Source organism: Hippocampus zosterae, chromosome 7 (assembly GCF_025434085.1).
Source record: "Hippocampus zosterae strain Florida chromosome 7, ASM2543408v3, whole genome shotgun sequence".
In the NCBI taxonomy this organism is placed as follows: Eukaryota; Metazoa; Chordata; class Actinopteri; order Syngnathiformes; family Syngnathidae; genus Hippocampus; species Hippocampus zosterae.
This window is the reverse complement of record NC_067457.1, coordinates 22,969,282-22,993,321: the sequence shown is the minus strand read 5'-3', so window position 1 is coordinate 22,993,321 and position 24,040 is coordinate 22,969,282. Positions and strand designations below refer to the sequence as shown.

General features: G+C 43.8%; 4 protein-coding genes across 4 annotated transcripts; 3 read left to right on the top strand and 1 right to left on the bottom strand.

Moving 5' to 3' along the window:
• The first annotated feature begins 1,783 nt into the window (after positions 1 to 1,783).
• On the top strand, positions 1,784 to 4,463 carry fabp3 (fatty acid binding protein 3, muscle and heart). The gene is made up of 4 exons (XM_052070944.1): positions 1,784 to 1,970; positions 2,859 to 3,031; positions 3,880 to 3,981; positions 4,068 to 4,463. Exons 1-4 carry the CDS (start codon positions 1,898 to 1,900, stop codon positions 4,119 to 4,121), a joined length of 402 nt encoding a protein of 133 aa, XP_051926904.1. The 5' UTR covers positions 1,784 to 1,897; the 3' UTR covers positions 4,122 to 4,463.
• Positions 4,464 to 6,945: 2,482 nt separating this feature from the next.
• On the bottom strand, positions 6,946 to 10,187 carry zcchc17 (zinc finger, CCHC domain containing 17). Its single transcript, XM_052070942.1, has 7 exons — positions 10,091 to 10,187; positions 9,733 to 9,875; positions 8,889 to 8,989; positions 8,220 to 8,311; positions 8,052 to 8,152; positions 7,822 to 7,967; positions 6,946 to 7,668 (listed from the first exon to the last, which is right to left on the bottom strand). The coding sequence occupies exons 2-7, from the start codon at positions 9,860 to 9,862 to the stop codon at positions 7,504 to 7,506; spliced, it is 735 nt and encodes a 244-aa protein (XP_051926902.1). The 5' UTR covers positions 9,863 to 9,875; positions 10,091 to 10,187; the 3' UTR covers positions 6,946 to 7,503.
• A 353-nt stretch (positions 10,188 to 10,540) lies between these two features.
• Positions 10,541 to 14,269, top strand: snrnp40 (small nuclear ribonucleoprotein 40 (U5)). The gene is made up of 10 exons (XM_052070941.1): positions 10,541 to 10,801; positions 11,029 to 11,158; positions 11,232 to 11,325; positions 11,469 to 11,634; positions 12,325 to 12,447; positions 12,609 to 12,729; positions 12,825 to 12,907; positions 13,063 to 13,124; positions 13,224 to 13,327; positions 14,099 to 14,269. Exons 1-10 carry the CDS (start codon positions 10,688 to 10,690, stop codon positions 14,146 to 14,148), a joined length of 1,047 nt encoding a protein of 348 aa, XP_051926901.1. The 5' UTR covers positions 10,541 to 10,687; the 3' UTR covers positions 14,149 to 14,269.
• Positions 14,270 to 15,629: 1,360 nt separating this feature from the next.
• Positions 15,630 to 23,492, top strand: nkain1 (sodium/potassium transporting ATPase interacting 1). The gene is made up of 8 exons (XM_052070943.1): positions 15,630 to 15,928; positions 16,174 to 16,575; positions 18,898 to 19,035; positions 19,109 to 19,189; positions 21,133 to 21,330; positions 21,417 to 21,477; positions 22,885 to 22,966; positions 23,032 to 23,492. Exons 2-8 carry the CDS (start codon positions 16,522 to 16,524, stop codon positions 23,039 to 23,041), a joined length of 624 nt encoding a protein of 207 aa, XP_051926903.1. The 5' UTR covers positions 15,630 to 15,928; positions 16,174 to 16,521; the 3' UTR covers positions 23,042 to 23,492.
• Positions 23,493 to 24,040: the final 548 nt, after the last annotated feature.

The window sequence follows — 24,040 nt, the reverse complement described above, 5'->3', positions numbered from 1 at the left end:
CCATATTTCTTTCAAAAAATAGAATATGAACATGTTAGTGTTTTGGGGGCGGGAGGGATGTTGCGTAAACATTTGAACTCGAAATACAGTAATCGTATTTAATCTCCTCGGTAATTACTTGGTTGCAATGTTGCCGTTTGACCAACAGATGGCGCAAGTGCGCCAAAGCAGCACCTCTGAAATTGCACATTAAATGGGGTTTGGCAAGATAGTTTGTAGCATTTTACACATAATCAACCACTGGCTATTAAAATATAAAAAAAAATCCCCCGCCCCCTCCCCCCCACAGACACACATTTTATGACAGGTCAGTCTTGTTGGTCAGTCTTTTATATTCTTTACCTTTCACCTCGTGGCCCATTTGTGTGCGTGTTTTTTTTCCCCCTGCATGTATATCTCACACCTGTTGATATCACACACGCACACACATACCGGAGTCCAGATAGGCTGCCGCGGGACGCGCAGAAGGACACGGGTGCGGGTGTGTGTGTAACATGTGGTGTGAGGTAACAATGCTCAAAATGGAATGGAATGATAACTGGTGATTTATAAGGCAATAAATGACTTTTTCTCGATACTTGTTGCAGAAATGGTGCGCTTTTTCCCCCTCCAGATTTGGACTTGAATAATAATGTTTGAACTTTGACCCACAACTGAAATCCTGCCCTCATCTTTGGTTTCATATATTGGATACTGATCAGTATGAGTTGGGTTGCTTGAAAGAAAAAAATGGGATTAAAAAGAAAAATGGTTTGTGCAAATGTGGTCCAAGTCTGATGTGAAATTCCATTGCCCTCATTTTCTGGGATCTTGGCCCAGTGTTGCACTGATGAATCAGGAAAAGTGTTTTCGGGGGCGGGGGGGGGGGGGGGGGTCGATCAAGCTTTTGCCACTGCTGTTCTGTGCTGTTTTCTTAGACAACTGGCGGAATGTGACGGATGCTTGCGAACTTGCGAAGCCGGAGTGAAATAATGGCACGCATGCGCGCACACAGAAGGCGTAGCCCTTTGAATGTTGCGTCAAGTTTTTGTATCAGGTTTTACCGGGGAGGGCGGGCGGGCAGCCAAATGACCACTTCCCACACTTGGGTGAGCCTGTCATGTTCAAGGCGTGAAAACAAACGTGTGAGTGCACATACGCTGGCGCACACACGGCCTGTAGAGGTTATTAGAGGGCAAACAAGTGCAGAACGAAGAAGGAGTAATATTAACGTCTCTCAACTCTCCAGATAAATGATTCAGCGTTCTCTAATGGCCCGTGCCACATACACGGCCGACTATATCATCTGCAAGGGGAAATCTTGCAGTTTACCTGCCAATGTTCTGCACCGACCCCGCGGAGTCTATTTCTATTCCTTCAATGTCAAGAACGGCGTACTGCGCCTCCAGCCTCCCTGATACTAATACAGAGGAGGGATGCCTCTCGGATTGGACGGGAGAAGTCTATTTCCAGCCCACAACGGCGCACCCACTGTTTCTGAGTCTTGATCCGAGCATACTGCAGTGTTCAACATGCACAACTGACCCCCCCCCCCCTTTTTTTTCTTTCTTTTCATCACAGTGCCGATGATGAAACCTGTGGAGAAATTCTTCAGAATTAAGGTTTCTCCAATCACGTCATGTGACCTCAAGATAAAAAGTCAGCACCCCCCCACTCACCCCCTTCCTCCTCCCGTGGCAGCCTCCTCTCGCGTAGCCTGATGACATCACGAACAGCCGGTGTCGACCCAGCCAGTAGGAACGCACCACTTCCTCCTCCTCCACCTCCTCCTCCTTCGTCATTCTGCATTCTGTCTTCTGCCTTCATTCTCTCACACACACACACACACACACACTCTCTTTCACGCCCGTTTTCACACACACACACACGCTCATTCCTCCAGCTTTCTGCAGCCATCATGGCCGAGGCGTTCGTGGGCACATGGAACCTGAAAAACAGCGACAACTTTGACGAGTACATGAAGCAACTGGGTGAGTCTGTTTTTTGTGAGGCGCGCCTGTGTGTGTGTGTGTGTGTGTGTGTGTGTGAGCACATGCTGCTCACCATTGTGTTTGTGTTTTTGCATTTATTCAAAGGGCATACAAGATGGAGAATGGAATAAGGGTTGGGAAAGACTGAGGAGGAGGAAGGGTGGAGCGGGTGAGCGAGCACATGGCCCGAGTGTGGTGTGGAAAGGGCCCTGAATGCCCCCCCCCCCCTGGCCCTCTATGGGAGAATAGTCAGGAGGCGGTCACACACTTAGATTTGAAACCATTGTAGAGAGCTCGCACTTTTAGAGCTTGGAGAGGGATGCAACACGTGATTGCAAATAGGACATCCCAGGACACTTGATTAGGCACGCCATTGCCAGACTTGTGTTGACCGATGATGTCATTGTGTTCGTCGCGGTGGGCGACTTGGTCAAACTTCTTAAAATAAACGCCGTCCGTGCCCCATTTAAATGTTTAAGGAAGGTAAACTTTCTAGATTATAAAAATTAGGGAAGGAAGTTTTTTTTTTAACCCTTTTAGGGACAGCGGTTACTACAGTGGACATATTGTACAATATACAGTACATAGAAATAAAATATTGTACACAAAATACTGCATAAATATCTAATAACAGTGTGACATTGTTTCGTGTGTGTGTGTGTGTGTGAGAGAAGGGGCCCGGTGCACCATGGGGTGGCTCTTAAAGGTTATTTTCAAGCGCTGACCTCAGGGCATTTTTATAATTGACTCGTCTGCACCCATCGCCCCGGCACCCGGCGGCCTTTCACCCCCCTTGCACAATTTGGGCTTCCCGGAGAACATGCTGCACGCAACGCACAAAGTCACTACATGACTGACGTTCACGAAAAGGCTCCCTCTTTTCCGCAGGTGTGGGCTTCCCCACCCGCAAGCTGGGGAACCTGACCAAGCCCACCACCATCATCTCGGTGGAGGGCGACACGGTGACCGTCAAGACGCAGAGCAACATTAAGAACACGGAGCTCTCCTTCAAGTTGGGAGAGGAGTTCGACGAGACCACCGCCGACAGCAGGAAGGTCAAGGTGGGTCTGACGAGACCCCTTTAATGCAGTGTGTAGCCTCAAAACGTCACTTGGGATTATTATTCACATTATTTATTGATGGGCGACACGTTGCACGACTGGTTAGCACGTCCCCTTCAGTTAGCATGTTCTCCCCGTGCCTGTTTTTTTTTTCTTTTCTGGGTACTCGGCTTTCCTCCCATATTCAGATTTCTTGGACGTACCGTTTTGGCCTGTAGCTGAGGAGAAGTTATGATGTCATTTACATTTCAAGAATCAGAAGCCATTCATTTACGATTGCGATTGCACTTTAGATTACATATTTAAATGTTCAGATATTAAGATTTGAATGAGGCAAAATAACGTGCTTTCTCTCTCAAATATATTGTTAGAATCATTTGTTTCAGATGTGCTGTAATTATTTTCTGTATAAAAATTAATTTGGTGTTGAAAAAGTCTTTTTTCAAACTTGAGTCTTGAAAAAGAGGGGGTCGTCTTATAATCAGGGCCGTCTTATATTCAGGCCAATACGGTATTTTCAATGTTCTGTAAAGCGCTTTGTTACAGCTGCAGCGGTCGTGAAAGCGCCATATCAATAAAGCTGTATTGTATTGTATTCCCTTGAGCGTAGCTCCATCTAGTGGATGCATAACACAACCGTAGCCACTATTGCAGCTTCTGTGCCTTATAATGCGGTGCTCCCTATATATAAAAACAGTTCTAAAATTCATTCATTGAAGGTGCGCCTTATACTCACAAGTGCCTGATAGTGTGGAAAATACGGTCATTTTCTTTTTAAAGTAAAACGCAAAAACCACTTCTGCACTAGCATGAATCTTCCACCTTAATTCCTCAACTCTTGTGCGTAGTCGGTGGTGACAATAGACGATGGCAAGATGGTGCACATCCAGCGCTGGGATGGCAAGGAGACCAGCCTGGTGCGTGAAGTGAACGGCAACGCCCTCACACTGGTCAGTGGCCTCAAAATCAAACTCAAGCAAGTCCGTTTTTTTATTATTATTTTTTCTAAATCGTGCTGTGTCTGTTTTGGAAACAGACGCTGACGTTGGGCACCGTGGTTTGCACACGCAACTATGAGAGGGCGGAGTGAAGACCCCCCCCAGCCCCCCCAAAACAAAAAACATACTTGCATCCACAGAGCCCCAAAACCTCAACGAGTCAGCTCACGTTTCCTACATCTATTGGAAGTCAGTATTATTTACACTACCTGTGGAACCCCGCCCATCCCCCCGCCCCACTTTTGAGAACCTCTCCTGGTAAAAACACTGAAAATATTCCAATGGGCTGTTGTCGTTTTTCTTTGGAGTAGCCCAATTTTTGTTGGTTTTTTTCCCCCCCAATGTGTTGCATGAAGTCCACTTGAAAACCTGCAAATGTTGTTGTCAACTGAAACATTCGGGAGTCATTAAAAGAATCCCGAACTGACGCCAAATATGTGGAAACTGTGATTTATATTCTAGCACTGTCGCAGCTGTTCACTGAAAAATTACTCATCTCCCAAGTCGACAGCCCCCCCAAAAAAAACGCAAGCTTCTCCAAGTTGATGGTCAAACAAAACACATGAAATCCCCTCCAAAAGTTTGGCTTCAAACAAAAGCAGCTCTGTTGAAAACACTCGACTTGTAAACTCCATGAAATAAAAGCTGGAATTCCAAATTCCAGTCCCAAATTCATCTTTTGATCTGAAACCCAAATGTCTTGAGTTTACAACAAAAAACAAAGGAATTGACGTTGCTGTTCCAATACTTTTGGAGGGGACACTATCTGTAAGTCGCTCGCCCCTCCCCCCAAAAAATTGTCCCGGTCCAAACTGGCCGTAGAAAAACATTCATCTCCAAAGCGTGTGCCGAAGCTCAAATTTAGTTTTCGTTTTTTAAAAATTACAAAAAGATTGACACTTTAAAAAAAAACAACTCATTCACTCCCAAAGACGTTCTTAAACGTCTTTTCAGACTTGGTCCAGAATTGGCTAGTCCTGAATGAGTGAATTGGAACGCAAGATCATGTTTTGTACACTTGCATCCAAAACAAAGCGGCCCACAGTTGGCCAAGCGCAACTTGTGTCCGCAACGGAATTTGGCGGAGGCCTCTGAAGTGATCCCAAAGAGTGTGACCGCACTTTCCATCCTATAAATAACCACCGAGCAGCTCCTGCGCTACGCCCTGTACTGTATGCGTGTGCCCTGGCAAGGTGAAGGGAAAAAATTCCAGGTGTTTTTGCACGTGATTGTTCTGCGTCATGAGGTCAGCGCGCGCCGGCAACTCAATTTAAGGTAAGACAGACTGCCCCGACACTCTGCAGACACTTTAAGTACACTTACAGTAGATATGCTGCACTCTTGTGGTTTGTTTGTACCCAGGCGTGGAAAAATATATATTTTTTACACTGCATTGTAATACCAATGAAGTTTCAGGGGGAAAAAAAATCCACCTGTTCCTTTTGTTCTGTTGAAAAAAAAAACAAGGGCAGATTCAAAATCTGCGCCCCCCCAAAAAAGTTACTTGCATTGCATATCTGGTTAAAAAAGAAATTGTAAAACTTTGCTGAGCGGTGCTATTTAATTCCCAATTTATACTCCCCTCCCCCTCTTTATTTTGGAAAAAAAAAGCTGAGGTAAAATTTTGAATTAGTTCTAAAATATTTACATAGAGGATGCCAATTTTAATGAAAAAAAATCATCTGAAATTCCAAAACTTGAATCGTATTTATTTTTATGTATTGACCTCCCTTAGTCCCTTTATAAGCGCACTACAATTTGAGGGATGAAATGAAAAGAAAATTATTAAAATTGCACATGCTGGCCCTTTTTTAATTTTTAAATTTGTTTAAAAAAAATTAAAATGATGATCTTAAAAAGCACGATGTCAAAATGTTTAATAAAAATTGAAATGTGGCATCGACATCATAATACAATACATTTTTTTTCACACAGGCATGGGTTAATTAGCAGTTTTTTTTAACCCATGAAGTGATATCGGAGCAGTGTACAAATATATATTTTTTAAATGCTCTGGCTAGGGTGTGTAACTTAAAAAAAAAAACCTTTTGCTTCCACATTAGAACCATAAACACATCCCGAAGCGGGAAGCACTTAACATTTTATTGTGCATACGATTTACAACTTATTGCCTGTCTGTAATTGTTGCACGCTATGCTGCGAGGAAGAAAAACATGCAGCACCTGGGGAGGATTTATTACAAGTCACTTTTTTTGGTAGATGGCCAACAGTATGGAGGAAAATATTCCTTGTAACCACTGTGGGATTTTCACACCCCCTTTCACGGCATTATACACAAACGCTCACACATGCATTGTTCATCCGTAATTGACATTGTGGGAAATCCACTTCCTGCCTGTAAGCAGACCAGGCTTAAGTCGCTAAAACGCTAAAGAACACAAGAGCTAAATAAAACAAAAACCCATAAAAATCTCTTCCCGTGATGTTTTCTTCATATTCTGGTGAATTGGATTGCAACCTCTGTGGTTGTTTCCCAGTTCCCAAAGAGCAAAAAAACAAAACCAAAAAAAAAGCTAACTTGCTATTTTGCTGAGCGAATGCTAATGATTTTTCTCACAGATTAGGACAACGAGGCTGTGAAAAAAGTCTTCTGTTACATGTTCCGACGGGCCTTTTTTTGCAAGCCACGGTCGAGGAATCTTGAAGCACATCTTGCCGCAAGCACTGTGTAACATCTGGAAAGAATCAACTGTCACTGGGAAGGTAAATTCTTTGTGTGTTTTCATACTTGGCCGATAAATCAAATCTTTTTTGGGGGGTTCATTTTTTTGGGATTCATTGCAAAGTATAACCTTCAAATGGTTGCATTTCAAAAGAGCATTGTGTTAAAACATGGAGGAAGTGTGGGTATTGGACATACTATACACTTCCTGTTTGCGCCTTTACTGCTTCCTGTGTGTGTGGGTGGGTGTGTGTGTGTGTGTGTGAGACTTGTTGGACTGTCACCAAAGTTCAGAAAGCGCAGCAGTGTAAAACTCAATGAGGATTTTTACTCATTGGTGGTTGCTTCCGTCATCTTGCTAACAGTTATCAGGTTACATGGGGCCAGATAACAAAATGGAGGACACGTGAGTTTTGTCTTTTTTCGCAATTTACAGATATTTTTTTTCTTTTTTTAAATTAGAACATGGAATCGGGACTTTTGGTTTTAGCATTGGGACCCAAAAATACTCTGAAGCAAAATTTGTCTTGGGGGGGGCTTAGGTCTAGCGACTTTTGAGTCTATGGATCTGACCAGTACTTAACATGAAACTGCAATGGGTACTATTGGCTTGAGTGCATGTTTAATTTCCAGGAACTGAAACCATTAAGTTTGTCTTGTCAGCAACATGACAAGGAGGGGAGGGAACAAACAAAAACAAAACGTAACAATCAGATAAATATCCAAATTTGAAACGTAAACACGTCCTCACTGCCGCGGCGGCCATTTTTTTTTGCCCGTGAGCAGCCGTCTCAGCTGCGCTTATGCGATTTGTGCTTCTTGTGTTTTTTCTTGTGCTTCTGGGCATCATCCCGCTCGCGACATCTCCTCTTGGGTTTGCACTCGCTGCCGTCGCTGGTGTTGTCGTCACTGTCTGACCCTTTCCTCTCGCGCTTCCTCTTCTTCATCTTCCTCTCCTGGCGAGTGAAAGAAGAAAAGCGTCACGTGTGCATTTTATGACGATGGCTTGGGACAGAGCGGTACTTTTACGGTAATTTTCCATCACACTGCCGGCTGCCTATCATAGTGCCCGAATAGTAAAATTGCGATGTCGCAGAGGTTTACTGTACCTTCTTTTTCTTCTTCTTGTCTTTCTCTTTTTGTGCTGCAGCTGCAGTTGGATGCTGCAGCTGCTGTTGTGGCTCTTCCTCGGCCTCCTCAGGCACAAGAGCGTACTGCAAACCGGGTGCAGAGAAGCAGTCCTTTGTGAAGTGGCCTTAAAAAAATATATATATACACGGGAGCGACTTTAGATAATAAGGTGGCTTAATTGGAAATACTTTTTTTTTTTTCAGAGCACCTTTGCAGCCACATTTCGTGCAGGTGGTATTGAGCACGGCCTCCAGTGTGATCCTGTTGCCTGTGTGGTCTCGGAACTGCCTCCGCCGCCTGGCGTCCTGCCTGCACGCACGCGTGCGTCGACATGTTCATAACACGTGCCGGGTAAGACGCAACAAAATGAACATACTCTGCCATAACGTTGTTAGGGTCCAAGTCCCGGCCAGTTCCCTGATTGACGGCTTTCATTGAGAAGGACAGCTTGATTTTCTCGCCATTTATCTGACGAGCAAAAAAAAAAAAACCACACTTGAGAACTGTCATCGCATCATGCTTGAGCACAGCAGGTACATTATCCAGAGAAAAAGCTCCTAGAACCGTAGGTGTGGTAGTTTTTGTGTTTTTTTTTCAGGTGGAAATGTGCTTCAAAACTAAAAGTTCCCAGAACTTTAGGTGGAAATTTGGAAACACACAATGGGGAGCTTTTAGGACGGACCTTTTAGTCCCTAGAACTTTAGAGTGAAAATGCAGTTACAGAGACGATGGGCACTTTCAAATCGAAGCACTCTTTAGTACCTGGAACAGAAAGTACACAGAACAAAATGTCCCCCAAACCTTGCTGGAAATGCAATGGTGGGTGACTCTTTATGTCCTGGAACTGAATATACACAGAACTAAAAGCTTTACGTGGAAATAACATGGGTCCTTTTGATTTGAGTCTTTGAAACCAAAAGTACACAGAAACCGTTCCCAGGTAGAATTGCAATGGCCACTTTGAGTGCCTCAAACCAAAACAATCCGAACCAAAAGTACCAGGAACTTATCCCATTATTGTGTGTATGGACATGTGTGTAATTACCTCCCTCCCGATGACTTTAATCCATACTTTCTCTCCAACATCGACAATTTCTGCCGCGCTCTCGACACGCGTGGCTGACATCTCACTCACGTGTACGAGACCTGAAGGTACATACAGGTTGTCAACAACAACAAGGAAGAGACTCCATTTTGTCTTCATTTTTATATATATTATATAAATAGTCACAAAAAATAATCAAAGCTACTGTGTTTTAAACGTAAACTCACTTACCTCACTTGAGCAATATCTGAGCCATTTCATTTCATGTAACAATATGTGTCCTGCGTGCAATATAAGCCTCAGTCCATACTACTGCTGCTGTTGTTGTGTGTTGTTGTTGTTTTGATTGTAAGTGTCCTTGAGTGTTTTGAATGGCGCTTATATATGTATTATTATTATTATTGAGTTGTGTATTTATGAAACCGTAATTGTATTTTATTTTTATTACGAAATGCACTAAAGAGTGGCTGCATGCTATACAATGACAATAAAGACGATTTTGATTTTTGGCTCTCGCTTTGCTTTCCTGACAACTGGCAAGTCTGCAATTTGTGCAAAAGTGCATTGGAACGCCAACCATTGTAAAACCCAACCCCTGGCTTGAAACCTTAACACTTGTTGAAACCATTCATCATTACAACTACATTAACTGTTTCCAAATCATTCTCTCCAATTAAGTGGTCAATCTCCAACGTCCCACCAGTCATCACTGCAGCATGAGTCATTTCCACAAGTCTGCACCCTCCTTTCGGGACTTCACTTCCTCAAATATTTTTTAAAAATGTATATATTGCACTGAATCCATTCAAAGCATGCATTCGTCACTTTCCCGCGTCTCCCTCACCTTCCTTTTTGTAGCCCGGGAGGCGGACAAAAGCTCCGTAGGTCTGCACGGAGACCACTTCTCCCTTGCAAATGCTGTAGAGCGGCGGGAGGCCTTCCAGTCCCGCGGGTTCCGGCTCATTGTCGGACATCTCGACTTTCTACCTATATCGATAATATCGTTCGAGAAAATTGGATTTAGAAATCCCCCTTCAGCGCAAGCTAACGTCAACGCGATAGCCTCGACTAGCTAAAATTGAGAATTGTCCGATTTAAATACAGTTGAACATATCTCAAATGTTCATAGACAATTGTGTCAAGTGCATCAAGCACGGCCGACATGGGTCACATCGGGTGCAAAATCAACATGAAACACTTACGCCTTGTGTTAACAACAGCTAACTTCGGTTTCACTTCCGGGCCAAGACAATTTGACAACAACCAGAGAAGCCAATCATCATACCACTTGATTTATTTCGTCCAATCAGAGAACTGATAGCTAGCCTTACTTCCGGTTTATTCAAGTCTTTTGACCAATGAGATCGTAGGTGCGGGAAATCTTGAAATGCTTCGCTATGTATATATGAACCCGTTTATAATTTTACTTTGCAATTTTCTTAATATTGCAATTCCTGATTGTTCAAGTTTAGATCAATGCTGACCTATTGATTGCTGTACACAGGTCGACGTCATTGGTAATCGTATCCGCCGTTGTTTCTACAAATCAGAGAACGCTCAACTACTTAATTTCCGCTTCCGGTTACATGCCGCCGACCTCAAGCCGTGTAGCCAATCATCACGTTGGCTGCAAATCTCGACCAATCACAACACTCGAACTCGCGGAACTACTTCTCTCTGTTCTCTCCGGATAGCTGGCCGCTTATGCATGACTGTGAAAAGGCGGCCATACATTCGTATTTGTATAGTTAAAGGGACATAAGTTCATACTTTTGGACGATTTTGTCGAAGAAATAAGCATGATTGAGCCAAAGAAGAGAGTGGCCGACATGGCGGTGGTGCCTTCTGCTTCCTTGAAAAGACCCCGGACGGAGCTGGTGGCGGCGGCCCAGTCTCAGCAGCTCGTGGCCGCGGTATTGTTTTGAGTTTCCGAGTCGCATAAAAATGACGACTAAGCTCATTATTTATGTTTGTAACTTAATAACTGTGCACGGACTACAGTTTGAAATACGGTCTCGGCGGTTGTTCATTGTATGGGAGGCTAGGAGTAAGATAGCCCACCAGTGTAACCTAGTGGTGCAAACGAGCAGTTAGTAGTTGTAAATATGTCTAATGTATTAATGTAATTTGACTCCACTAGGGGCCCCCGAGGTCGTCTAGCCTGCAGGCCCCCATCATGTTAATGTCGGGCCACGAAGGCGAGGTGTATTGCTGCAAATTTCACCCCAACGGAGCCACCCTGGCATCGTCTGGCTTTGACAGGCTCATATGTAAGCCGTCACACACAAACGGCATGAAGGCGTTACTGTGCGAGGAAGACATGAGCTATGTTGGTGTCTGCAGTGATGTGGAATGTGTATGGCGACTGCGACAACTTTGCAACGCTGAAGGGTCACAGCGGAGCAGTGATGGAGCTGCACTACAACACAGACGGAAGGTCACTCCACTCACCTACTTTGAAACAATTGCCCTTATTTAAAAGCGTACTTTCAAACCCCAAAATATGACTTAGAACCGTTGAAATGTTTCTAAAACACCAGATGAAATTGAAAAAGTAGCGTGTATTTTGTTCCCGGTCAGCCTGCTGTTCTCTGCGAGCACTGACAAGACGGTGGGCGTGTGGGACAGCGAGACGGGCGAGCGGATCAAGCGGCTGAAGGGCCACACCTCCTTCGTCAACACCTGCTACCCCGCCCGCAGGGGACCCCAACTCGTCTGCACCGGCAGCGACGACGGGACCGTCAAGGTGAGGCGGCGTAGAATATGATGTCACGTATGCCGAATGTATACTCCCACTCACCCCCCCCCCCCAAAAAAAAAAATTGTATGTGTATAGCAAGATGTAAAATATCGCTCCTCATTGTTGTGCTTTCTCAAAACAGACATTAGTTCCGAAATTTAATAGTATGTAAAGAATGAAACCATTTTGAATTATGATTTTGGCCACCAGGGCAAAGTGTATAATGCTTAAGTAATAAATCAAATTAAGACAATCCCTTCTAAGCCCAGTAAATTGCGTTACCATGACTTTTTTTGTTTTGTTTTTTTTTTTTTTTTACGGTGTATATAGAATATGTGCTTGTAAGTATTTTGGAATATGCTTCAAGGATTATAAATACTGCAATATTGATGCTCGTTTCATTGTCCCTTGTATGTTTTTTCTCCTCAATATCTGTTAGCATTAAGCTAGCAGAAGGCAAAATTGTGATTTTGTGACATTGCATTCATGTTGTTTGCTGAAGTCAACACGTACAATTTTCTCTTTTTTCTGTGTTAGTTAGAATTTTCGCTCCAATTTTCGCTCACAACTCAAGACAAAAAAAAATTGTCCGAGCTGTGGCTCATATTTTGAAAAACTCTCAAATGGGGGGGGGGGGGGTCACTCGCATTTCGAGGTAGCACCGCATAATGAATTTTTGTACGTATTGCGTTGCAGTTGTGGGACGTGCGCAAGAAAGGCGCCATCCACACTTTCCAGAACACCTACCAGGTCCTCGCTGTCACCTTCAACGACACCAGTGACCAAATTCTGTCTGGAGGCATCGACAACGACATCAAGGTAACAACGCTTGCTCTTGAATCCGTCGTAGCTTGTCAATTGTTGTCGATGTTTAAAATAAAAATAAAAAACGTTTTCATTAATCAACCCATTCATCCCAAATATCAAAACCATTGTTTCCGTTTAAAAAAAAAAAAGAGATGAGTATTTGTGCGTTGCAGGTGTGGGACCTGAGACAGAACAAGCTGATGTACAACATGCACGGCCACGGTGATTCCGTGACCGGACTCAGTCTCAGTTCGGAGGGATCTTACCTTCTCTCAAACTCTATGGACAACACCGGTAATCTTTTTACGCGATGGAAAAAAAAAGACTCCCCCTGTCTCTCTTTTCAGGCATGTGTTTTTTTTTTTACTGTCGCATATCTCTGCACGCAGTGCGTATTTGGGACGTTCGACCTTTTGCACCCAAGGAAAGATGTGTGAAGATTTTCCAGGGCAACGTACACAACTTTGAAAAGGTATTGATTAATATTCGCGCGACGAAGGTCAATAGGGTTCTCTCTACGTTGGATTTAGTATTTTTCACAGAGTCAGTCATCGGCTAGCAGTGTGTGTCGTTTATTTTTAATTTTTTCTTGAAAAAAATCCAACAATCAGTGATGTTTTCTTCAAGAATCTGTTGAGGTGCTCGTGGTCCACTGACGGTAGCAAAATAGCCGCGGGATCAGCTGACAGGTGACACACACGCTCAAGCACTAATTCTGCGGGGGAAATGAAATGGTGACAAGAGAGCGGCCGGAATTCACTCAAAAAAGTGGCGCGTTTTTGTATTAGATTTGTGTACATTTGGGACACCACGTCACGCCGCATCCTCTACAAGCTGCCAGGACACGCCGGCTCGGTCAACGAGGTGGTCTTTCATCCCGAGGAGCCTGTCGGTAAGTTGGCAGTTGCGCCCGCCGACGTTTGAGGGTACAGTCGAGCCTCGTCCGATCGCGATTCGGTAACACTTGCTCTTTGGGAATTTTTCTGTAGGGCATTACAACAAAATGTTGTGGCTGAAAAGTCATATTATGAATATTTTTGTGCTGTGTTTGAAAATGTTAAGCAATTTTTTTGCAAATACTTTTTTTTTTAAATCTGTCTTTAAAATAAAAGGACTTTTTAATTGAAAGTATATCACATTTTTGAGATTTTTTTTTTAATATGAAGCTTTTTTTCAGAATATACCATTTTTAGAAGAAACGTACAACAGTTTTTCTAAAATGTGACTTTTAGAAAAAGGACGCGACTGTCAAAAATCTTAGTTTTTGATTTTTTTGGAAATGTATTAATTCCTCTCTTGAAAATTATTTTTGGGGGGAGAAAATAGTACCTATTTGTAAATAGAACTGTGGTCAAATGTGCAGTTTTTGGAAGAAAAGATTTACAGAGACAACTTATTTTGAAAATATGCTACTTTTGGGGAAATATGACTTTTCATTGAAAATACTATTTCAATTTCAGGACTATATGACCTTCTCTGAAATATAAATGTGTATTTTTTCCCCCCAAAAGAATTGTAACCAATAAGCCACTTAAAAAGTCGATACTTAGTAAATGCTGTGAGCATTGTTGAAATAAATTGGAACTACAATTCCATGTGTAAATATTGAGTCTATCTGCTTTTCCAGCGGCTTGCTTATGTTGCGCTTTCTTTGTCTCCCCAGTGCTCTCTGGTGGCAGCGATAAACGACTGTACATGGGAGAGATTCAGTAGCAGACGTGCGCGTGTGCAATTGTGTGAGTGCGTAAGAACATCAGCAATGATTTTTTTTTTTGTAACGCTATGTTTTTGTTCTTTTTAATAAAATTCACGGATTCTGTAAAGGAAAAAAAAAGTCTGATCTTGTTTGTCAGTCGCCCCCAAATTAACTTTCAGAAGATTACCAGTTTTTCTTTATTTTTTTTTTTTACCATGACTCGAAATGTTAGCTATCTCTATCTTGAACCGGGTATAAGAAATAATTAGATCAAATCCTAACTTTATTACTTTGTGAAGTACTCCACAAGCAACCAAACTAATGTGAACACGAGTTTAAGTCAGATCTGGTCCAGTTTGAAAGCCATTTCGCTATGTCGGTGCAGGCTGTAAACTGTGATGTCCGGATCATTTTTTTTTTTTTTTTTTTTTTTTGTGATTCAAGTTTCTAAACTCAATCCAGGTATGATCCTGTTTGAAACCCGCTGATAGTGTAGTGGTACACTCGCCTGACTTGTGTGCGGGCAGCGTGGGAACCGATGATGTGGAAGTCGATTGTCTCTATGTGTGCCCTGCAACTGGCTGGCGACCAGTTCAGGGTGTAGTCACCCTAAAATCATCTGGTATAGGCTCCAGCAACTCCCTGCGACCCTCTTCAAGTTAATTGCAATAATTATCAAACTAAATTTAATCTGGATCTGGCGGAGTGTGAATCGAATATTCTGTGTCCGCTATAACGTGTCATGTTGACCAACTTTAAACGACTGATCCAATTTGAGTGTCATTAAGGCGTTTTGAATATTTGATGCAGCTGTTGGAAAAAAAAATACCCTAAAGATTGTTTAATTAAACATACAGTATAAATATAAACGCAACGTAGCCAGAAACGACAGATAGCATCGACCGGCAACAAATGGCGGACAAACTGGTAAATGCATCCCAACTTGTTGTGCTTTTATTTGAATCTGTATGCTTGCGTGTGTTCATCCATGTGCGCAACAGATGGAGCTGTATAACTTAAACGCACACACACTACTTTTTTTGTTGTTGTAATCTTTGATGTGTTTAGAAAGACATTTGAGAAGAGTTGGTAACTAGTAGGCTGCTGCGATTTGGTAAATGTAGTACATGCCCGTGTACGACTAATTTTATACACAATATGAAATTATATATAGATATATATAATTTTAGTGACAACACCAATGATGAGTTCTTGTTGCAGTGCAACTTTTTATCAACACTTTTGATATATCAACCTTCAAGTGTTCTACCGGGCATTTTGTATTTGTGGTGGCTGATGATGTGGAAGTAAAGCCGAGTAGCCGAGCGTCTCCCCGGGGCCAATAGTGCGATCTCGCCCGGCCTCCCTCCATCCATCCCCGCTGCTGGGCGTGCGTGCATCCGCTCATTCGCGCCGCCGCCCCCCCCCCCCCCCTTTTGTTGCTCCTCTTTTTATACCCCCCTACCCCCCCTCTGCAGGATCCACGCAGCTCCTCCCCGAGGGGGTCGCCGCCCCCCTCCCCCCACTTCCACCACCTCTTCGCTCTCCCGCCCGCCTCTTTTCCCCCTCACTCCTCCGGTCCCTCCTGCGTACACCCCGGCATCGATTGTTGACAAAAGACGGCGAGGAGAGACGAAGCGAAGGAGCCCGTTTCCCCACTTACAACCCCCCCTCCCGGGACACCCAAATCTAACCGTTTTTCTTAGAGGGTGACCGACGGAGAAGACGGAACGGGAAGGCGGCTAAGCGAGCGGGGGAGCATCACGGGGCTCCGCGATTGTTGTTCATCCGAACGTGGTGAGTCACAACGGGCTGCTTTGTGCGTCCCGTCGCCGGGCGGGGGGAGGGGGTGGAGGGGCGAAGCCTCCAAAGACACGCTGCGGTTTCGTTCCCCGTGTGATCCCGCTATCATATGATGCTCATTTCTTTCTGTCTGTAGCCGGCCGGCCCATCTTAACACTTTTCTTCCCTCTCTTTGTGCCTTTGTGTGTGTGTGTGTGTGTATGTATGCCCCCACCTCTCTCTCTCTCCCCTCCATCCAGACCCTCCGGAAGGTGTGGCCGAGGTGATTCGGTTGTCGCTGGTGGTCTGACCGCAGCGGGCCCGGCGCGAAGCCCTCTTTCAACCCCCCCCCCCCCCCCCTCCACACACACACACCTGGAAGAAGACGAAAACAAATTGAAAATACGAGCATAAAAAAAAATGTGTCCCCCGCTGTGAGGGCTAGCACCAGTCGAGCTTCGGAGGAAAGGAGCGAGGAGGCGGCAGGGAGGGCCTCCTCAACCCGGAATGGTGTGAGTTGACACGACCAGGCAAGTCTGGATCTTAGCGGGGAGCCGTCCTTCCCCCGGAGCCTGCGCGGCCCGAAGCCGCGTGCCGAGCCCTCTAAGATGGGGAAGTGCGACGGGAGATGCACGCTACTGGTCATATGCTCCCTGCAGCTGGTGAGTGCCTAACAAACAAGCAACAATTCTCTGCTTTACTTCACACTCTTTGATTCGCACGAACCCACCAAACAAAAAAAATCCCCATTAGAGTATTTATTGCGTAAAGTCAAAATCAAGTTTTGATCCCGAGCTGATCCAGTTTCCTGAAATTGTATTTGTTAAAAGTAACACCGAATCTTAAGTTTGATCCTGTTGGATTCAGTTTGAATCAAATGAGAACTTTGCATTCTGTCTCTCATGGAAGGTGCTCTTATACAAAGTCTGTAAAATGTCAAAAGGAATCCAGATTGGATCTATCTTGAATGAAATCTGCCATGATTAAACTGTCAAATGAATGTCAAACCAAGTTCGCCCTAGATTAGATCCCGTTTGAATGACAATTGAACTTCATATTAAGGTCTAATGCAGTGGTTCTTAACCTTGTAAGAGGCACCGAACCCTTCATTAGTGAAAAATAAAAATATGATTAAGAACCACTGGTCTAATGTTCAGCTAACCGAATCTAAAGTTTAATCCAGTTAAGATGAAATAAGAAATTTCTATGGTCAAAATGTCATGCCCGATAAAGTGAAACCAGATGTGATCCACTTTCCATAACATTATGTTTTAAAATATTATGTGTAATTTGATCTAGATTGACTCTAGTTTAAATGAAATTTGCTTTATGTATGCCGTAAAACTGTGGAATACACTTTGAATGAAATGTGAAATTCGTGTTCAGGTCAATAATCAAGATGCAATGTTGACCAAATTTCATCCAACTCAAATCCACTTTAATTGGAATCTTAAATTCATATTGAGTCCTGATAGCGGTCATCATGACATAATGTTTTTGCCGACCTTATTCCAGATCTGAATCAGTTCTCATAATGTGTGACTTGTTTATGTTTAATCCAGATCCAATCTTGTTTTTCCCTTGAATCTCTTATGCCTATGCTAAAATTAATATCGTATGAAATTTCTGTCGATTAGCTCCAGTTTGAATGAAATCTGAACTCCATATTAAAGTGTAATGTTCGCTTAATTGAATCCAAATGTTCTCCACTTTGAAGGGAATGCTATACACCCTGCAAGATGTCGAGTCAAGCCAATATCCAGATCTGATCTGATTTTAAGGCCATTTGATTTTCACCATTTTTCACCCAGCAAACTCTCACATTTATCAGGTTTAATCTCGATATGATCAAGCATGAGGGAAATTCGCTGTATAAATCCATTCTGTAAAAAAGTTACTTTATGACAAATCTGGATCTGATCCAGAATGCTAATACGGTACATAAGTAATGTAAACATGGAATATCTCATTACTCATGTTGGGGTGCGTAGGTGCGCTTCAAATCCTGAATTTATGAATTGCACACTTTCTCTCCTTCGCGAGTGTTTTGCAAATTATCTTAAGTATTTATGGTCGCGGAACTGTTGTTTCTCCCGGTAATCACAACTGCGATATAATTTACGCACGGCGGCACTTTTACTAGTACGGCAAGGCAAATAAATCAAAGAGATTGCATACCGGATATCTTGTTATCGCTACAGATAGATAAGAAAACCTTTATTAGTCTCGCAATGGAGAAATTCCCAATTCACAGCAGCAAAGTTATGAAAGGAAGAAGTAGTTTATAACTAAGTAGTAGATAACTAGACAAATTGCTGCATGTGAAAACGGTTGTACAAACACAGCCGTTGCTTCTGGGAGCAGTTTTCTTTGAAGGAATGGCTCATAAATTACATATCTGATGGTAGACAGTATAAGACTGTCCTGTATGTAGGAGGGTGGTTGCAGTTAAAAGGTCCGAGGTTCCTTGAATGCCTCACATCAATGTTTGCCACTGTGTGCTGCTCCGGGGTATGATTAAAGCGGCGTGCTACATGCGGGTTAATCTGACATTTTTTTTGTCCAGTACAGTCAGTGCTTTGAGTTGCAGCTGCTTGTAGCTCATGTATGTGTGTGTGTGTGTGTATTTGTTGAGATATTGGCGTGTGGAGGGAGTTCTTTGAACTCAAACATGCTCCGGAGGGCCCCAATTCACCATCTGGTCTTCATTCTGGAGTTAAACTTAGCAGCTCCATGCGTCTAAAAATAGATGGTTTTTTTTTTGTCTTGTCTGAATGTAATAAGTGTGTAACACGAGCCCGCCGTGATGATGGCATTGTGTGCGTGTACTTGAGGCCATTGTTGGGATTGCGGCCCGTACATCCTCATTAGTTTGGAGTGGGGTGTCTTTAGGCTAACAGGCAGTTACCATGGCAACAGCTGCAGAAGCGCGCATGTCGCCAGCATGTTCTAACGGGACTCCTTGGTCTTGTTGCAATCCCCAGGTGGCCGCCCTCCAGAGGCAGGTGTTTGACTTTCTGGGCTACCAGTGGGCACCCATCCTGGCCAACTTCCTGCACACCATGGCCGTCATCCTGGGCATGTTCGGCACCGTGCAGTTCCGCTTCAGATACCTCATCTTTGTGAGTATACGGCAGACGATTTGGATTTCTAAAAATAGCCGGGTGTGAGGCAAGCCTGTTGTGTTATTTGTAGTATGCAGTGTGGCTGGTGCTGTGGGTGGGCTGGAACTCCTTCGTCATCTGCTTCTACCTGGAGGTGGGCAACCTGTCTCAGGTCAGTTCACCGCTCGTCGGTCTCATTTTGATTAAAGAACTTGATACTTGCTCCGTTTAAAGGACTCAAGACCAGGTGTAAACTTGTAATTCACACCATGATGAATACGGGTCTGACCAGTTTGAATAAAATGTGCTGTGTACACTGTAGAACTACAATCAAACGAAATTGAATCCAGATCAGATCTGGTTTGAATCAGAATGCGATGCATATGTGCAAATATTGTAATTCAAACCATCTTTAATCCCGAGCTGCTTAGTTTGAATGAAATTTGCTCGGGGCATGCACTAAAACTGGATTATCAAACCAGATTGATTCCAAATTGGATCCAGTTTGGATGAAATTTGCTTGGAGTATGTTGAAAATGTAACAACAACCCCAATTTAAAACAGATCGGATCCAGTTTGAATTCAATTTTTGATGTGTATGACTTATCTGGAACCTGCAATATCCAACCAAGTTTGATCCAGATCTGATCCACTTAGAATAGAAGCGGCCGGGCAACGCAAACGACCGCTGGCCGCTAATTGGCCGAGCAGATTCAGCATCACAAAGACGACTTTTTTGGCAAGAAATGACAACCCTAAAGGACACATGGCAAAGTTCCCAGACATGTTGGACTCCTCCGCAACTTCAAATACACTCAGGGGGAAAGTCAATGAGGCAATTGGATCCTTCTTGTATTGAAAAATAAGAGCAACGTAGCAGCACAGTAGCTTCAAGGCCTCCAGAGACGAGCGAGGATGGGGGGGGGGGGGGGGGGCAAGGGGAAAAATAAGATCACCAATTCCCCTCCCCCCCAACCCCCTCTACTTCTTTTCCTCTCTTCTCCAGTGGTTTTGCAAGTAGTGGACCATATTACAGCAGCCGCAAAGTCGGCCTCCCTCCCTCTCCATACCCACAGGGCACATCCCTCTCGCTTTTTACTGCTTTTTTTTTTTAAATGTGCTATTTTAGAGACCACTGCAAAGCTGACTAAGTTGAACTCCTTCCCCATTAAACAACAAATGTAACCGTTACAGTGTTTTACACGCCATTTACATCAGAAAGATCCATCGGTAGCGTCCTTAACAAAGTGCTCTTTATAATATTTATATGAACATGGTGATGGTGTTCCACTACTGCAAGAGAATTTGCCCGGAAGGCAGCCTGTTACGTTAAGAGCCTTGGTAAATGATTCTTTGTTGTATTGCGTGCTTTTTTTTTTTTACCGGAATACTATTGAGGGCGGCCCGGTGGTCCAGTGGTTAGCGCGTCGACCTCAGTGCAATTCCAGCTCTGGCCTCCCTGTGTGGAATTTGCATGTTCTCCCCGGGCCTGCGTGGGTTTTCTCCGGGTGCTCCGGTTTCCTCCCACATTCCAAAAACATGCATGGCAGGTTGATTGAACACTCTAAATTGTCCGTAGGTGTGAGTGTGAGCGCGGATGGTTGTTCGTCTGTGTGTGCCCTGCGATTGGCTGGCAACCGGTTCAGAGTGTCCCCTGCCGACTGGCCGAAGATGGCTGCGATAGGCTCCAACAGCCCCCATGACCCTTGTGAGGTTAAGTGGACCGGAAAACAAATAAATTGAATGAGTGAATGGAATTCTATTGAGGAAACGCCACAAATATTGATTAAATAAAACATGACTGGAAAACACAGTCAAGGGAACAGGGGGTGTTGTAAAGCATAATCCAAAGGCTGCTGGAGCCAAATTGTACTGCGCTAGGTTTTGTTGCTAGGACGAAACTGTCATCACAGCTTGAGCAGCCATTTTGGGTGAAAATAATCGGCCCCCAAATTGGCTCCTACAAACCAAAAATCGCCGACTTCCTGTTCAATTTTCGGTTGCGGTCTTTGGAGTCCACCCACTTTTGTGACAGCCAATAATACAAATGATGAAAAGATTATTATTTTTTTTAATGATAAAACCTCAAATTGTAATGTGTCTGAACGTGCATAGGACAGGGACTTTCTCATGACGTTCAACACATCGCTACACCGTTCCTGGTGGATGGAGCATGGTCCCGGTTGCTTGGTGACGCCGGTGTTGGATTCGCACTTGGCACCGGACGACCATCACGTCATCACCGTCTCCAGCTGCCTTTTGGACTATCAGTACATTGAAGTGCTGAGCTCGGCCATCCAGGTCCTGTTGGCCGTAAGTATGCGGGCAGGCGCGCTACATCGTGTAAAGGCTGCACGCTACATGCAGTATTATGATGAAACCCTCTTGTCTTTGAACAGCTTTTTGGTTTTGTGTACGCATGCTACGTGAGCAAAGTCTTCCAGGATGACGAGGACAGCTGTGAGTGTTTTCAGCATCATCCTCTATTGAATGTCTTTTCCGCGAAGTCGTAATCAAAGTTTCGTATCGGTTTCACGATTTTAAAGTGAGTTCACGTTGTGTACAGTGAGGCAACAAAGTGCAATGCGAATCTTTTGTGTCAACGTGAACAGATTGAAAATGACATCTTTTCTTTTTAGGATACTGAAATGTCAGTCCTATCACTTCTTTTATAGATTAAATGAATTGCAAAGTTAGAACGCACTATGAAAAATATGTCGCGCAAGCCATGATGCCCGTGAGCCACAGGCTGAGCTGCACTGTAGTTGTTTACCAAGGAGAAAGGAATTGGTTGTAGAAATGTTGTATGACTTATCCATACAAAATTTGGGGCATATTTACAAATAAGAGACATCAAATAAAAAGCAAAATTCGTATCAGCATATTTCCAATGTAATAGAAAAGTCATTCTAATTTGATGTTAAAATCCATTTGGATTTCAGTTGCTTCGTTTACAACACTTACAGTACCTTAAAATGAACTTTTTGGCTAAGCACATTATTCCCACGAAAATATTTGACCTTTAATTTAGGTTATTTTGTGGTATCACGTAATTTAATCCTGCAATGATTTTCGGACTTCCTGGTTGTAGGGAAGACACATTTTATTTAAAGACACAGTGCCCTCTAGTGGATGTTTATTCGTAGCTCATATACTGTATCATCTATATACAAGTAATAAAAGAGATGGCTCAACTGTCTTGAGTTAAGTGAGGGGCATCTCTTCACTGGGAAGTAGTCACCCAAAATGAAATTTGAAAATCTAATTGTCACTTGCACCGGCCATGAGCCGGCGTGCCGCATGTCACTGGTGCGCCTCTGTGCATCTAAAGCCTGACAAATGAAGGCCTGCGGTTCAACAGTGACACGGAGCTGTCACACGGTGAAGCGCGTGACACATGGGTGGGTGTTCCGGCGTATTGTTGTGAGACTCATGGAGGCCACGCATTTTTCATCATTAATATTCCAATTCTGCCGAGCCCCAGATATGACATGGATAAAAAGTTTATAAATTGTGGCCACAATCGAGATACGGTATACCATACGCACAAAATACATATCTGTGGGTTTGATATAATTCCTGTGAACAACTTGGACGTCTAGATAAGAAAATGGAGCGCACCTTCACATGAAACAAGCAATACCGTTATGCTCTGTATTTCTAGAGGTGTGCTCCATTTGTGGGCGATTTAAGTCTGACTCGGGTCTTATGAGCGGACCACCTCTGCAAATTAATATTTTTGTGCACATATTATAACTATTGTGACCACAATTTTTTCACCATGTCATGTCCGGAATTCTGACATCGCACTCAGACATTTTATGGACGCAAAACAAAACCAATCCATCTTCTCTTTCTCTCGATCAGTCGACTTCATTGGCGGTTTCGACTCATACGGTTACCAGCCTCCACAGAAGTCCTCGCACCTCCAACTGCAGCCTCTCTACACGTAAGTCAGATTGGTCATTTTACTTGCCTCTTTTCAGTCCTAACATGTCCCTCTCTGCACCCCAGGGCTGGCTAATGGGCACTTGCGCCACCTTCAGGCTGAACAGTGCCACTGCGGATGGAAACTGGTTATGGCTCCCCCCCAAACAAAGGACTAGCTTATCCTGCCCTGGAGAAGACGTGTGTGTGTGTGTGGGGGGGGGGGGGGGGGTGAGAGAGAGAGAGAGAGAGAGAGAGAGAGAGAGAGAGAGAGCGAGAGTAAGGCTACCATCCCTGAATGGAATGTACCAAGCTCAGGGATGAACCAGCAGGTCGGAAGGATTGCCAGAAAGGATGAACCGGAGTAAGGTGGCAGTCGATTCACCACAGACACACGTCTTTACAAGTTATCAACACAAATGTTTGTAGTGTACTACAGGATGTGTGTATGTGTCACAGGATTACACGGTGCTGTAAAATGGCACCGCACACCATTGTTGTTGTGGGAGGGAGGGTCACGTCATTTAAAAAAAAAAAAAAAGAACAAAGGTGCAGCTCATTGTCATTTTAGAATATGTTGTCATACTAGAGCAGTCTTGAAAATTCTGCTCCCAAAGACATCTGCAGCCGGCCCACAAATCATCCACCATGTGTCACCAAACCTCGACCACACTCGGATGCATATTCACAAGATCCACATTTTATAGTCGGCCATTTGTCTAGGATGCCCACGTCAAATTTGAGAACAATCAGGTGAATTCCTGAAGAGGGGTTGGTTGTGCAGATGGCTTTGGGATCTGACATTAGTGTGTCTGTTGGGATGGTGGGGATACTGTGCATGTAAATAACCAGCCAATGACTGATTTTGATTAGGAAGAAGAAAAAAAAGACGGGCTTGCATTAGGTTGTGGAGGGGATGGGGGGGTATATATTTTGTCTTCATACCCGTGTTTCTTGTCTTGTCTTCTCACTCTCTGACACTTTTTGTCTGTCAAACGGGAGGTGGGAGGAGCGAAGAAGTGAGACAGGTATGAGGTGAACATCTTGACGACGTCAAGGTGCACGGTACAGTTTGAAATAATAAAAACACACTTTC

Coding starts and splice junctions, on each gene's coding strand:
- snrnp40 (XM_052070941.1), top strand. CDS start 10,688: ATGATTGAGCCAAAGAAGAGAGTGGCCGACATGGCGGTGGTGCCTTCT. Junction 10,802..11,028: donor CTCAGCAGCTCGTGGCCGCG/GTATTGTTTTGA, acceptor TGACTCCACTAG/GGGCCCCCGAGGTCGTCTAG. Junction 12,448..12,608: donor GCATCGACAACGACATCAAG/GTAACAACGCTT, acceptor TGTGCGTTGCAG/GTGTGGGACCTGAGACAGAA.
- fabp3 (XM_052070944.1), top strand. CDS start 1,898: ATGGCCGAGGCGTTCGTGGGCACATGGAACCTGAAAAACAGCGACAAC. Junction 3,032..3,879: donor CCGACAGCAGGAAGGTCAAG/GTGGGTCTGACG, acceptor TCTTGTGCGTAG/TCGGTGGTGACAATAGACGA. Junction 3,982..4,067: donor ACGGCAACGCCCTCACACTG/GTCAGTGGCCTC, acceptor TTTTGGAAACAG/ACGCTGACGTTGGGCACCGT.
- nkain1 (XM_052070943.1), top strand. CDS start 16,522: ATGGGGAAGTGCGACGGGAGATGCACGCTACTGGTCATATGCTCCCTG. Junction 16,576..18,897: donor TCATATGCTCCCTGCAGCTG/GTGAGTGCCTAA, acceptor TGCAATCCCCAG/GTGGCCGCCCTCCAGAGGCA. Junction 21,331..21,416: donor CCATCCAGGTCCTGTTGGCC/GTAAGTATGCGG, acceptor GTCTTTGAACAG/CTTTTTGGTTTTGTGTACGC.
- zcchc17 (XM_052070942.1), bottom strand. CDS start 9,862: ATGTCCGACAATGAGCCGGAACCCGCGGGACTGGAAGGCCTCCCGCCG. Junction 8,990..9,732: donor CCCGGGCTACAAAAAGGAAG/GTGAGGGAGACG, acceptor ATGTACCTTCAG/GTCTCGTACACGTGAGTGAG. Junction 8,153..8,219: donor CCTAACAACGTTATGGCAGA/GTATGTTCATTT, acceptor GCGTGCGTGCAG/GCAGGACGCCAGGCGGCGGA.